This window comes from Rhinolophus sinicus, chromosome 2 (assembly GCF_057876585.1).
Source record: "Rhinolophus sinicus isolate RSI-liver-muscle chromosome 2, RSI-T2T, whole genome shotgun sequence".
Classification (NCBI taxonomy): domain Eukaryota; kingdom Metazoa; phylum Chordata; class Mammalia; order Chiroptera; family Rhinolophidae; genus Rhinolophus; species Rhinolophus sinicus.
The window spans coordinates 129,049,211-129,064,785 of record NC_142502.1 but is presented as its reverse complement, the minus strand read 5'-3'; the positions used below and the strand labels follow the sequence as shown (position 1 = coordinate 129,064,785).

The 15,575-nt window shown below is 35.4% G+C and overlaps 1 protein-coding gene across 1 annotated transcript in view; it reads left to right on the top strand.

Annotated features, from left to right (window-relative positions):
• The window catches only part of DNAH6 (dynein axonemal heavy chain 6), a 248,121-nt gene that overhangs the window by 27,134 nt on the left and 205,412 nt on the right, over nt 1–15,575 (top strand). Inside the window, exon 5 of the mRNA XM_019756389.3 lies at nt 4,123–4,390. Coding sequence (XP_019611948.3) covers nt 4,123–4,390 — 268 coding nt within the window. The remainder of the gene's footprint in view (nt 1–4,122; nt 4,391–15,575) is intronic.

The following is a 15,575-nucleotide window of genomic DNA, read 5'->3' as shown; positions in this document are numbered from 1 at the left end:
CTTAATTATGTCTTTATTTAATTTTTTAGGTAAAAAGGAGTTTCCCATCAAATATTTTACCATTTCTGGTTAATCACACCAGAAGTGAAGCAAGCCATTTCTCTTCTCTAGTTTAGATTAGATCTAAACTCATATTGAATCATGATATTGACCATCATCAAATAGATTGAGGTTTATAAATGCAGAACTCAGGAAATGGCTAATGTCTTTCCAGGCACTTGCTTGTTACTTTCATCTAAAAAGTATGTTCGGATCGTAACAAAACTGTATAATAATGAAACTAATAAGAGAACTTAAATTTACAAAGGGCCACATGAGCTTACCTAATTCACGCCACTGCCTTAAAGCAGGTAAGGAATTACTCTCTTGCTGTAGAAATCAGAAACTTAAAGAGATGGGAAGAGAAAATAGGGTAACAAAGACATATGTATACATTCAAACAAAGCCTAAGATGGATATGGTAAAGAAACCAGCTTGACTAAAAGAGTGATTTGTGTGACAGAAAGGAACAAATATGAGACAGGAGGACAGTACCACAAACACCTGGCAGAATAATTTGGATTTAATGATACCAGCAATGGGAGGCTATTCAAAGTCCTTGAATGAAGGCTCTCATGACACAAACCATGTTCCTGCAATTGTGGTCTGGGTAGACTGTTTTAAAGAGGAACAGAAGCATTTTCAGTCCCTACAAAGAGTAATGACAGAGCTGCTGATTTAAATAAGTCACGTTGACATCTTACTGTTTTGGAAAATCAAAGAATTCTAGGAGGAAAAATAATTTTGTAGAAGCCTAATACGTCTACTTTGAGTTATATCTGAAATGAACAACAGGACAATTTAGGACCCACCACAACATTGGGCCATGCAATTTTCTCACTCCATACGATTCTCTTAGATAAGACACATGCTTTTAGAAATGAAAATACATCTTGGAGTCTAAGTTTCATTTCAGAGGGACAGAGACAGGTTCCAAAGTAGAACAATTTGACAAGGGACTCCTTGATTCTACATTGAACAGCAAGCAAACAGCACAGATGTCTTTCTAGTAAAGCATGGTTAAATGCAATTTTATTCAAGACATTCATCTCAGTCTGATTAGTTAACTGTCCAAGGATCTCTGTTTAACTGATTGACTCCTAAAGTCATCTCCTTTATCAGAAAAGTAGGAATTTTATAGTAGCACTTGAACAAATGAAGTTCTTTTTTCGGGTCTTAAAGAAGGTCTATTTTTTCATATTGCTATTTCCTCAAAGAAAGGCCTGGAAGGAACAAACATCCAAAGCAACTATCTAGGAGGTCGCTGAAATTTGAGGCTGAATCTTAAATGCCAAGAGAGGCTGAATAGACAGTCATTAGCATAGGAGTTGTGGATCAAGTCTTGAAATGGATGAGTGCTCTGAGGTGGAGTGTGTGGAGCAGAGCACAGAAGTCCAAGGAGTATATTTGGAAAGTAACCCCTCAGTAATGAACTGGAAAGTCTAAGTAGAATGGGATTATGGAGATCTGTGCACAGGCCTTCTTATTTCTTGCAAAGCTTTTTTTGACCCTGTTGCCCCTTCTATCTATCAACTGGATTGGGCTTGAAGGAAGTCCCTGCTCATCTCTGAGACAATAAGTTCATTAGAATAGTGAGGAAATAAGACCGTTGTTTGGAAACTAGAAGAAGGAATAGATAGAGAGGATATGGCCAACTGATACACACCATTATAAAGGAAGTTTAAGAGAAGGAAGAAGTTTTAAGTTAAATGGAGAGCAGGGTCAAGAAAAAGCTTTCTACAAGCTAAAGGGAAGCTCTCTGTAAGTTAAGAAGAGGTTCTGCACATGTTTAGATGCAGAGGAAAAGCAGCCAAAAGCTAGGGGGAAAAGTGAGGTGAAACTTCTTCATCTCCATTTGGAAGAAAGCATGAGAGATACACTCAGGAGGAAAAAAACACACTATCACACTATGATGATTTTCAAGTGAAGGTACAGAGAGAGACCATCTTGTCACCACTTTTTTGTTGTCGTTCATTTACAAATAAAGTTCAGTGGTTCACAGACATTATTGTATATTAGAATCACCCAGGGAGCCTCTTTAGCTCTAGAGTTCTGGTTCTGTGTTGGACCCAGAAATTTAGATTGTTAATAATCACCCCAGATGATTTCGATCGATGCTGGTGATCCAGTCTTTGAAAAGGATTGGCTCCATGCAAAATAGTGATGTGTAGAGGAGCAAAAGGCTTCGGGGTTTGAGAATGAGGATCTTAAGTAGATAGGAATCTATAAATAAAAAAGGATTTCTAAGTGGCACTGAGCACCAGTACTTTAAAATTTAACATCATGGATCACACCTGCCACCTTCTAGAAGAGCCTTTGGTAGCAGTAGATCGACCCACAAAGAGTGCATTTCCAGACATGCACCAGGGTGGTGGTGAACTGTCCTCGTTTTCAGGTTGTTTTGATGCCTAATGCCAATGAAACATCTAAGGTTGATTATAGTTTCAGAGACAAGTTGAAATTTCACATTTTGGAGAGAACCATCTCAAGAATGTCCTAATTATACCTTCAGCTGTTGTCAAAGAAAGTTTTTAAATGTTTTCCATACCTTGCCAGCAACATATAATTCCTGGCATTTTCCCAGACATTTCTGGTATGAGTTCATTAGAACACAGACAAAGAGTCAGATAGTGGAATCAAGTAAAAGCTGCCATTTATGCACTGAAGTAGGAGAGAGGCCTTCGAGACTCTCTTCCCTCCCTACAGCACAGTCAGGCCTCCCCACCCTGGACCAGCTTCCCCTGTGTGCTCACATGAAGAGCTCTTGGTTTGGGTTTGCTTTCATTCTGGTCTTGTATGCCTTAATTTTTTAAAAATAGATTTTTAAACTTAGCTGTTGTTTTTTAATTGAGAACTAAAAATGATTTATGCCAATAGTTCTTCATTTTTTTATTAATAGACCCAAAGCATATGAGAATTTTGTTCTAATTCCTTAAAAACGTACCATACATATGTACCTAAATTTGCTTACATATAACAATCTCAGGGATTTCACAGATGACTGAGGGCTGTTAAAGACCATGAGCTTTAGGTTCAGAATGCAGAGGTAAGGACTAACAAGAGCATAGACATGGGAAACAATTGATTTTCACTGGAATGTTCCTATGTAATCTTTGTTAATACATATAATATTTGCATAGTTTTAACATAGAAGCAATTGGGAGTTTTGTTTTCACTTAACCTTTATCTTATTATTCTAAACTACCATACAATCTTCCTAAATTTTATTTTCCTAAATTCCTAAATGCATTTCAATAACTTGCTATATGACAATATATTTCATACTTGTGCTACTATTGAATATTTAATTTGCATCCTAATTTCCGTGTTAAAGCTAAAATTACAGAGAATATATTTGTGCCTGTAGGCAGGTTTGTATTTTAAGAAGTTTTAGAGAATTAGCCCTTTCTATTCTCATTACTTTTTTCCTTCTATCTCTACTCCTGTTTATATCCCATTCTTGCTTTTCTTCTTTACTTGATCGATTTCCTGTAATGCACAAGGTTAAAGAATGCTCTTGATGACAGTTGAAAGAGGGATATCTTGAAAAAACAATTTCTCAATAATTATTTTATGTGATAAATTGGACATATTTTTAACTTAATCTGGGTCTTGATTCTAATTTTATCAAATTCATATTTTCGTGCTTTGATCTTTCTCATAATTCTGTCAATACTGGGTAGTATAAACTCTCATACACTACTAATATTGAGTAGTTTACAAAGAGTTAATAATAAATACAAATTTATTTCCAGGTAGCTTTCATATAGGGCTATTATTGTGTTTTAGAAAACTGTAATTGATTTGTTTTTGTAAAAATCATGTAACTGAAATTATCAAGGATATTGCCAAGGTTGTGAAAACTTAAAGAGCTATATAATAAGTCCAACTCTTGTTAAAAGAAACTCCCCTTCCTTTTCTTGGGCAATTTATTTAATCTAAAAGTATTTTTTCAGAATTTTAAAAATTTTAAGTATTTGTGTTCCAGAAATGTTTTATCTCTTTAAAATAAAAATTAATGTCATTGCTTGATTTTATATTAAATACTTTATTCACTTGTCCCAATTTTTTATTTGTTCATAGAGTTGTAAATTATGAGAACATCAATAAAAATGACTACTATACTATTAGCAAAAAGGCAATAACACACATTTATAATGACAACATTGAATTTATCGAAATTGATCGATGGGAACAGGAATATCTATATCACAGAGAACTCATTAAGATTCCCATATTTTCACTTTTCCGGAAATGGAAGGCTTTTAATGTGTGGAAGAAGAATGTGCGTTCTAAGAAAATCAATGGATGTCGAAAATCTCTACAAAAAAATTTGTTCATTGTTAATCATGTATGTATTTATTAATCACATTTTAAAAGAATTATTCACAGAAAGCAATGTGTTTATATAGACTGTCTCTGAAATGGGATATTTTATCTTTTTAAGAGAATTCACTATTTTCATCCTGTCATCATTTAAGAGTCTGACGGTCTAGTACATTTAACTAGGGTTGCAAAATGCAAACGCATGAGAGTTGTAAGGCTCTCTTTAATTAGAAGCAGCCTCAGACGTTTGGATTCATGACCCCCTTTTGTTGTTGATCAAAAAAGTATATCCTTTTGAGCAGAATGGGCTGGCAACCCCTATTACTTCCTCTCATCTTTGAGACACTCTGGACTTTATGCTCCAAGATAATTTGGGGGTTTGTTTACATGGGCCAATACCTCCCAATGTTTCAGATGTTTTCCTCTATCATGGATTCAGACAGAAAGGGAAAATTTAATATTTACTTTGGAGGATGGGGTAATTATGGGGAAAGTAACTGTTAAAGGGTGTGTGGCCATATTTAAAATCTCTACCCACTCACCAAATTTCAACTTGCATTCGTTTTCTACTTGGCCCCTGAGATGAACTGGAATCACATTAGTGTCATGTGCAGTATACTGGGTCCTCAGTTATCTATTTCTATGATGCTGAGTCCCTACCTTTTCAAATCAGAAGCCCCAAGTGTACTTTCTACTGGTCATTTCCTTCACTTTGCATATGGTCATCTGAAAGATTGTTATCAAGATGTCAGTCATACAATAAAGGAACATTAAAGGAATGTGGCTAACAAAGATATTGCAAAACAAATATGTAAGCTGCACCATCTCAGGTCACCCATTCTGAGTTGTGGAAAATATTTTACTCCTTCTTGATATTAAACTCAACCCCTAAACCTCTCATTTGATAAAAGATCCGTCAATCATTTGAACCTGTTTTACTAGATTTTTACCACTTTTCATCCTTTACCATGTTGTAGGCACTGTACATTTCATAAATTTGTTATTAAGTATGTAAAATTGTTCTTCCTGAATTTGTCTCCAAAATTACCTCTATCAATCCTTGAGGCTTGTTCTCTTGTTTTGTGTACGGAGAATCATCATTCTCTCTGTCCACCATTCATACCAATTGTGTGTTGGCCTTGATAGTATCTTCTTTTAAATGTAGCCCCAGCAGATTAAAGGTTATCATCTTTTAAATCTTAGATTGACCTTAATAACAGACCCATTGTGTTGGCTTAAATAACTATTAGATGTTCTCATTACCCGCACATTTACCACTAGTCTTATAATTGGTTAATATGGGGGGCCAGGAAGGGGGTATAGGTTGAAGGAAAAGTTGGAGCTGTCTTTGAAATTTTTATTTTTGTGACTTTCTTTTTTTAGGAACCAACCTCATTGGCACCTGTGCCCGCATTTCTTTATAACTTTATTGAAATATTATTCATGTACTATACAACTCACCCATTTAAAGTATACTGTTTAATAGTTTTACTATATTCACAGAATTGATTAATCATTAGCACAGTAAATTTTACAACATTTCTATCACTCCAAAAAGAAACCCCATTAGCAGTCACTCTCCATTTTTGCCTAACTCTCCCTCACTCCCACCCCAGCTCTAGGCAACCACTGGTCTACTTTTTGTCTCTATAATTTGCCTACTCTGTACATTTTGTATAAATGGAACCATACAATACATGCTTCTATGTGAGTGGCTTTTTTCACTTAGCATAATGTTTTCAAGATTCATCTATGTTGTAGCATAGCATTTCTTTTTAACTGGCTAATAATATTCCATTGTATGGATATATGTATTTTATTTCTTTATCAATCTATTGATGGATATTTGGGTTGCTTCTACTTTCTGGATATTATGAATAATGCAGCTATGAATATTCATGTACAAGTTTTTGCCTGGACATATGTTTTAATTTCTCTTGGGTCTATACCTAGGAGTAGAATTGCTGGGTCTTCAATAACTCTATGTTTAACCTTTTGAGGAACTGCAAAACAGTTTTCCAAAGCTGCTGCACAATTTTACATTTCCACCAATGGCATATGAGTGCTTCAGTTTCTTCATATTACCAGTATATCTGTCTTTTTCATTATAGTCATTCCTGCTGGTTGTGAAGTGGTATCTCATTATGATTTTTATTTATATTTCCCTGATGGCTAGTGATAGTGAATATCTTTTTATGTGCTTATTGGCCATTTGTATATCTTATCTGGAGAACTGTTTATTCAGATAATTTGCCCACTTTTAAATTCAGATAATTTGCCCATTTTACTATTAAGTTATGAGTTCGTTATATATTCTGGATACAAGTCTCTAATCAAATATACGATTTGCAAGAATTTTCTCCCATTTTATGGATTGTCTTTTCATTTTCTTGATGGTATCCTCTGAAGCACAAAAGTTCTGAATTTTGATGATATCTGTATTATCCATTTTTTTCTTCTGACGCTTGTGCTTTTGGTGTAATGTCTAAAAACAAACAAACAAAAAACAGTTGCCTAGTCCAAGGTCACAAAAATTTACCCCAAAGTTTTCTTCTAATAGTTTTATAGTTTTAGCTCTAACATATTTAGGTCTTTAATTCATCTCACATTAATTTTTGCTTATGATGTGAGGTAGGGGTCCAACTTCATTCCTTTGCATGTAGCTATCCAGCACCATTTGTTGAAAAGACTATTCTTTCCCTATTAAATTGTCTTGGCATCCTTGTCAAAAACAAATTGACCATAAATGTTTGATTTTTGAACTCTCAATTCTATTCCATTGATCAATATCTATTCTTATGCCAGTAACACACTGTCTTGAATACTGTAGCTTTGCAGTAAGTCTTGAAATTAAGAAGTATGAGTCCCCTGGATCCCTTGAATTTCCACATGAATTTTAAAATCAGCTTATCAGTTTCTACAAAGAAGCCACTTGGGATTTTGATAGGAATTGCTTTAAATCTGTAGATCAATTTTGGAAGTATTGTCATTTTAACAATATTATCTTTTCTGGTCTGTGAATATAAAATGCCTTTCTATTTATTTAGATCTTCTTGAATTTTTTTCAACAATGTTTTGTAGTTTTCAGAATATATCTTTTGCACTTCTATTGTCAAATTTATTCCTAAATATTTTATTCTTTTTGATACTATTGTAAGTGAAATTGTATTAAATTTCATTTTGGATTTTTCATTATATATATAGTACACATGAGGAATATACATAAATAGTGTGTATATACATATAGTGTATATAATTAATTTGAATATTCCTTTGTAATTAAGATCCTTCGTAATTAAAATCCTTCGTAATTAAAATATAGCAATATATACATATTTTATTTTATTTTTAAACGTGTTTATTAAAATATAGCTAGCATGCAATATTATATTAGTTTCAGGTGTATACAATAGTTACTCAACATTTATATACCTAAAGAAGTGATCACCATAAGTCCAGCAACCATTTGACACTGTACAATGCTGTAATAATATTATTGACTATATTTCCCATGCTGTACATTACATTCCCGTGATTTATTTGTTTTATACCTGGAAACTTGAACCTCTTATTCCCCTTCACCTTTCCCCCACTTTTTAAAATTTTCAATTACAGATGACATTGAATATTATTTTATATTAATTTTTCAGGTGTACAGCATAGTGGTTAGTAGACATTTATATAATTTAAGAAGTGATCCCCCTGATTAGTCTAGTACTCCCCTGGCACTATACATAGTTATTACCATACTATTGACTGTATTCACTATGCTTTATTTTACATCCCCATGACTACTTTGTAACTACCAATTTGTTCTTCTTAATCTCTTTCCCTTTTCCACCCACCCTCAACTCCCTCCTATCTAGCAACCATCAAAATGTTCTCTATGAGTTTCTTTCTATTTTGTTTGTTTATTTTATTCTTTAGATTCCACATAAGCAAAATCACATTGTATCTGTCTTTGTCTGACATACTCCACTCAGCACAATACCCTCCAGGTCCATACATGCCACTGCAGATGGCAAGAACCCAATCCCTTCCATGGCCCCGCAATATTCCATTGTGTATATGTACTACCTCCTCTTTATACATTGATCCATTGATGGACACCTAAGCTGCCTCCATATCTTGGCCATTGTAAACAATGTTGCAATGAACATGTGAATGCACACATCCCCTCAAAGTAGCATTTAATGTTTCTTAGGATAAATACTCTGAAGTGGGATTACTGAGCCTTTCATTGTCTCTTCTTATAGCCTTTGTTTTAAAGTCTATTTTGTATGGTATAAGTATTGATACCCCAGATTTTTTTTTTCATTTCCATTTTCATTAAATATCTTTTTCCACCCCTTTACTTTCAGTTTGTGTGTGCTTTTCGATCTGAAGTGTCTTGTAGGCAGCATATGTAAGGGTCTTGTTTTCTTATCCATTCAGCCACTCTATCTTTTGATTGGGGCATTTAATCCATTTACATTTAAAGTAATTGCTGATAGATATGGAGTTATTGTCATTTTATTATTCATATTTCTTATCTTTTCTTTTTCTTTCTTTTTTTTAAAGTTTATTGGGGTGACAATTGTTAGTAAAGTTAAAGTTACATAGATTTCAGGTGTACAATTCTGTATTACATCATCTATAAATCCCATTGTGTGTTCACCACCCAGAGTCAGTTCTCTATCCATCACCATATATTTGATCCCCTTTACCCTCATCTACCAACCCCCTCCCCACTCACCCTCTGGTAACCACTAAACTATTGTCTGTATCTATGAGTTTTTGTTTATCATTTGTTTGTCTTGTTCTTTTGTTGTTTTTGGTTCATATACCATATATCAGTGAAATCATATGGTTCTCTGCTTTTTCTGTCTGACTTATTTCACTTAGCATTATAATCTTAAGATCCATCCATGTTGTCATAAATGGTCCTATTTCATCTTTTCTTACCGTTGAATAGTATTCCATTGTGTATATATACCACTACTTCTTTATCCATTCATCTATCGAAGGACATTTTGGTTGTTTCCATATCTGGACCACTGTAAATAAAGCTGCAATGAACATTGGAGCACACGTGTCTTTATCTCTAAATGTTTTCAGATTTTTTGAGTAGATACCCAGGAGAGGGATTGCTGGGTCATACAGTAATTCTATTTGTAACTTTTTGAGGAACCTCCACACTGCCTTCCATAGCAGCTGCACCAGTCTGCCTTCCCACCAACAGTGTATGAGGGTTCCTTTTTCTCCACAGCCTCTCCAACACTTGTTACTATTTGTCTTGTTGATGGTCGCCATTCTAACTGGGATGAGGTCATAGCTCATTGTGGCTTTTATTTGCATTTCTCTGATGATTAGTGATGTTGAGCTTTTTTTTTCATTTGTCTATTTGCCATTTGTATGTCCTCTTTGGAGAAATGTCTCTTCAGTCCTCTGCCCATTTTTCAACTGGGTTGTTTGTTTTTTTGTTGTTGAATTGCATGAGTTCCTTGTATATTTTGGATATTAGCCCTTTATCAGAGGCATTGTTTGCAAAAATCTTCTGCCATTCGGTTGGTTGCCTCTTTATTTTGCCGATGGTTTCTTTTCCTGTGCACAAGCTTTTAAGTTTGATATAGTCCCATTTATTTATTTTAGCTTTTACTTCCCTTACCTTTAGAGTGAAATTCATAAAATGCTCTTTGAACCCAAGGTCCATAAGTTTACTACCTATGTTTTCTTCTATGCAGTTTATTGTTTCAGGTCTTATGCTTAAGTCTTTGATCCATTTTGAATTAATTTTGGTACGTGGTGACAGATAGCAGTACAGTTTCATTCTTTTGCACGTGGCTTTCCAATTCTCCCACCACCATTTATTGCAGAGGCTGTCTTTGCTCCATTGTATGTTTTTAGCTTCTTTGTCAAAAATTATCTGTCCATATTTATGTGGTTTTATTTCTGAGGTCTCAATTCTACTCCATTGGTCTACGTGTCTGTTTTTCTGCCAATACTATGCTGTTTTGATTATTGTAGCCCTGTAGTACAAGCTAAAGTCAGGGAGTGTGATACCTCAGACACTGTTCTTTTTTCTTAAGATTGCTTTGGCTATTCGGGGTCTTTTGTGGTTCCAAACAAATCTGGTGATTTTTTTTGTTGTGTTTCTTTAAAAAATACCATTGGGATTTTGATGGGGATTGCATTAAATCTGTATATTGCTTTGGGTAATATGGCCATTTTAACTATGTTGATTCTTCCAATCCATGAGCACAGAATGTCTTTCCATTTCTTTGTGTCTTCTTCAATTTTTTTTTAAAAATGTCTTACAGTTTTTATCATATAGGTCTTTCATATCCTTGGTTAAGTTTATTCCTAGAAATTTAATCTTTTTGCTGCAATTGCAAAAGGAATTTTTTTTATTATTTCTTTTTCTGAGATTTCATTGTTAGTATACAGGAATACAATGGACTTTTGTACTTGGATTTTATAGCCGGCAACTTTACTATATGCTTTGATTGTTTCTAATAGCTTTTTGGTGGAGTCTTTAGGGTTTTCTATATATACCATCATGTCATCTGCAAAGAGTGACAATTTAACTTCTTCATTCCCAATTTGGATGCCTTTTATTTCTTTCTCTTGCCTGATTGCTCTGGCGAGGACTTCCAACATTATGTTGAAAAGCAGACGTGACAGGGGACAGCCCTGTTGTGTTCCTGAATGTAGAGCAAAGGGCTTCAGTTTTTCACCATTAATTATGAGATTAGCTGAGGCTTTGTCATATATGGCCTTTATTATGTTAAGGAATTTTCCTTCTATACCTATTTTATTATGTGTTTTAATCAAAAATGGATGTTGTATCTTGTCAAATGCTTTTTCTGCATCAATTGATATAATCATATGATTTTTGTCCTTTATTTTTTTTTTATGTGATGTATCACATTGATGGATTTGCAGATGTTGAACCATCCTTGTGTCCCGGGGATGAACCCCATTTGGTCGTGATGAATAATCTTTTTAATGCATTGTTGCATTCGATTTGCTAGAATTTTGTTTAGGATTTTTGCATCTGTATTCATCAAAGATATGCATCTGTAGTTTTCTTTTTTTGTGCTGTCCTTACCAGGTTTTGGTATCAGGGTAATGTCGGCCTCATAAAATGAGTTAGGGAGTACTGTCTCTTCTTCAATTTTTTGGAAGCGTTTGAGCAGGATTGGTATTAGATCCTATTTGAAGGTTTGGTAGAATTCACTAGTGAAGCCATCTGGTCCAGGACTTTTGCTTTTGGGAAGATTTTGGATGACTGATTCAATTTCGTTACTGGTGATCGGTCTGTTTAGATTTTCCAGTTCTTCATGGTTCAGCCTTGGAAGGCTATATGTTTCTAAGAACTTGTCCATTTCTTCTAGGTTATTGAATTTGGTGACATATAGTCTTTCATAGTATTCTTGGATGATCCTTTGTATTTCTGTGGTGTCCGTGATAACTTCCCCTTTTTCGTTTCTGATTTTGTTAATTAGTGTCTTCTCTCTTTTTATCTTAGTGAGCCTAGCCAAGGGTTTGTCAATTTTGTTAATCTTTTCAAAGAAGCTGCTCTTTGTCCCATTAATTTTTTCTATTGTCTTTTTGTTCTCTATTTCATTTATTTCTGCTCTGATTCTTTTTTTTTTTTTTTTTTTTTTTTTTTTTTTTTTTTTTATTAAATTTATTGAGGTGACAGTTGTTAGTAAAATTACATAGATTTCAGGTGTACAATTCTGTATTACATCATCTATAAATCCCGTTGTGTGTTCATCACCCAGAGTCAGTTCTCCTTCCATCACCATATATTCGTCTGCTCTGATTCTTGTTATTTCCTTTTTTCTGCTGACCTTGGGTTTCACTTGTTGTTCTTTTTCTAGTTCTTTAAGGTGTAATGTGAGGTTATTTATTTGGGATTTTTCTTGTTTCTTGAGATAGGCCTGTAATGATATAAATTTCCCTCTTAAAACTGCTTTCGCTGTGTCCCAAAAATTTTGGTAGGATGTATTTTCATTGTCATTTGTTTCCATGTATCTTTTGATCTCTCCTCTAATTTATTCTTTGCCCTGGTCATTCTTTAAAAGTATGTTGTTTAATCTCCATATATTTGTGTTTTTTCCTGCTTTCTTTTTGCAGTTGATATCCAATTTCAAAGCTTTGTGATCAGAGAATATGCTTGGTATGATTTCAATCTTCTTAAATTTGCTGAGGCTGATTTTATGTCCCAATATATGGTCTATCCTTGAGAATGTTCCATGTACACTAGAAAAGAATGTATAGTCTGATGATTTAGGATGAAATGCTCTATAAATGTCAATTGTGTCCATTTCATCTAATGTGTCATTTAGGGCTGCTATTTCATTATTTATTTTCTGTTTGGATGATCTATTCATAGCTGTCAATGATGTATTTAGGTCCCCTAGTATAATTGTGTTTTGGTCAATTTCTCCCTTTAGTTCTGTTAGTAGTTGCTTGGTATATGTCGGTGCTCCCTGATTGGGGGCATAAATATTGATGACTGTTATGTCTTCTTGTTGTATCGTCCCTTTTACCATTATTAAATATCCATCTTTGTCTCTTGTTACCTTTTTCACCCTGAAGTCTGTTTCATCTGATATCATTATGGCTACACCTGATTTTCTCTGGATACCATTTGCTTGGAGAGTCAATTTCTACCCTTTCACTTTGAGTCTATGCTTGTCCTTGTAGCTGAGATGCGTCTCTTGGAGGCAGGATATTGTTGGGTTTAGTTTTTTGACCCAATCTACTACTCTGTGCCTTTTTATTGGTGAGTTCAGTCCATTTACATTTAGGGTGATTATTGATGTGTGAGGATTTCCTATCATTCTATCTTTTGATTTTTTTGGTAAGACTGTGTCTCCATTGTTTCTTTTCCTTTTTGTTATCTATTATTTCTGTGTGGTGGTATTCTATGATGTTTCCCTCTGTTTCTTCTTTTATTACAGTATATATTTCATTTCTGGATTTTCTTTCAGTGGTTACCCTTAAGTTTACATAAAAGAAAGTTTGATATTTAGAGTATTCCATTTTCTTCAGCACGCTTACTTTCTCCATTCCCATATTCAGGTTCAGGCCTTTACTCTCCCCTTTTTTATGTTTTGGTTGCCACAAGTTGTCCTTGTTAATAATGGTCAAATAGCCTCCTTTAGTATTTCTTGTAGTGCAGATTGCGTATTAGAAAATTCCCTCAGCTTCTGTATGTCTGGAAAGGTCTTTATTCCTCCTTCATATCTGAAGGATATCTTTGCTGGGTATATTATTCTTGGCTCATAATTTCTCTCTTTCAATAGTTTGAATATTTGGTTCCACTCCCTCCTGGCTTGTAGAGTTTCTGCTGAAAAATCTGATGATACTCTAATGGGCTTTCCTTTGTAGGTTACCGTCTTCTTTTTCCTGGCTGCCTTGAGGATTCTTTCTTTGTCGTTGATTTTTGACAGCTTCAATACAATGTGCCTTGGAGAAGGCCTGTTGGGATTGAGGTAATTAGGTGTTCTATTTGTTTCTTGGATTTGAGGATCCAGTTCTGTCCACAAGTTTGGAAAGTTCTCATCAACAATTTGTTTGAATATATTCTCTGTTCCCTTCTCTCTTTCTTTTCCTTCTGGAATGCCCATTATTCTTATATTGCTCTTTTTGAGGGAGTCAGAAGGTTCTTGTAGAGTTCTTTCATTTCTTTTAAGTCTCAAGTCTCTTTTCTCTTCCTTCTGTGTCATTTCCAGTTTTCTATCTTCAATGTCACTGATTCTTTCCTCCATCTGGTCAACTCTACTACCTAAGCTGGCTATTTCATTCTTCATTTCTTCTATTGAGTTCTTAATCTCCAGAAATTCTATTTGGTTCTTTTTTAAAATTTCAATCTCTGTGGTAAAATATTCATGTTGGTCTTTGATTGTGTTTCTGAGTTCATTAAACTGCCTTTTTGTGTTTTCTTGCATCTCATTGAGCTTTTTAAGAAATGCAATCTTGAATTCTCTGTCATTTAAGTCACATATTTCCATATCTTTAAGTTCATTTTCTGGAGACTTTCTACTTTCTTTCTGAGCTGTCTTGTTGCTTTGGTTATTCATGGCAATTAATGATTCATTATTTCTCTTCCTAGTCATCCGCAGGAGTGTGTTCTGCAACAGGTTGATAGGAAGAGGTCTTTGTTTTGTTTTCCAGTACGTGTTTGTAGAATGTTTTATTTTCTCTCCGACTGCAGCCTTTTTTTCTCTCTCACACTGTAGTGTTATGTTTTCTCTGCACTATTCCAGCTTCTCACACAATGGGGAGATTCCCAGGAAGGTGGGCTTCTCCTCTGTTAACACTTCACCTGGGTCATAGGGCACCGTGTCCCTGTGGGTATACGGAGAGCTTTTGAAGTTCCAAAGCTCTTCCTGCACCAGATTCAGAGCCTGTGTGTTTCAGCAGTTCTGTTTACTCCTGCAGGGATCCACCCAGATAGGTGGGGACAGGGGTATGGTAAATTGTGAGAGGTGGCCCAGAGCAATGGTGGCGACCACCACCACAGCTGGTCCTGCTTCCAAAGCTCCCTCCCCTTTGCTGGTACCAGCTGGACTGCAAATCTGTGTCTGCAGACCACAGCTCTCAGAACTGCAAATATTCTGTTCTTTTGATCTGACCCTGCTACTGTTCCGCCTCTAGCACTGGGCAGGTGGGGGCGGGGCAACCCTCGGGAGGGTAGGGAGGGGGTGGCTAGTCTCAGTGCCTAAGGCTTCCATTCTCTGTGGCAGTGAGGGCTTAAACCACCGTTTTTGGCCTTCTTCCCTCAGTCTTTTCTCCAAGGTCTCTGCCATGAGCATTGGGTTCAGCCATGTTATATGCTGTCCCCTCAGCCCTGTGGGCCATAAACGGAGCCCTAGCAGTCTGAGTTCTTCCTTCTCCCACAGCTGCGGTAGTTCTGGGATGCAGCGAGCTTGGAGCACTGAGCTAGGTCTGCGTCCTGCACCCCCGTGTCTCTGTCTCCGCACTTCTCCCTTCCTTCAGCCCCCACTCAAGTGATTCGCCCATCTTTAGGTGAATTCAGTAGTGAGACTCTTCATCTTGCCTGTCTGCTGTGCAGGAAGTCCTTTGTGGAGTTATAGTTTTTCAATTTGTTGTAAATTCCAGGGGAGATTTCCAGAGGCTCACCTCACACCGCCATTTTGATGACTAAGATTTTTCTTTTTCTTAAAGAGGTCCCTTTAACATTTCATATTATA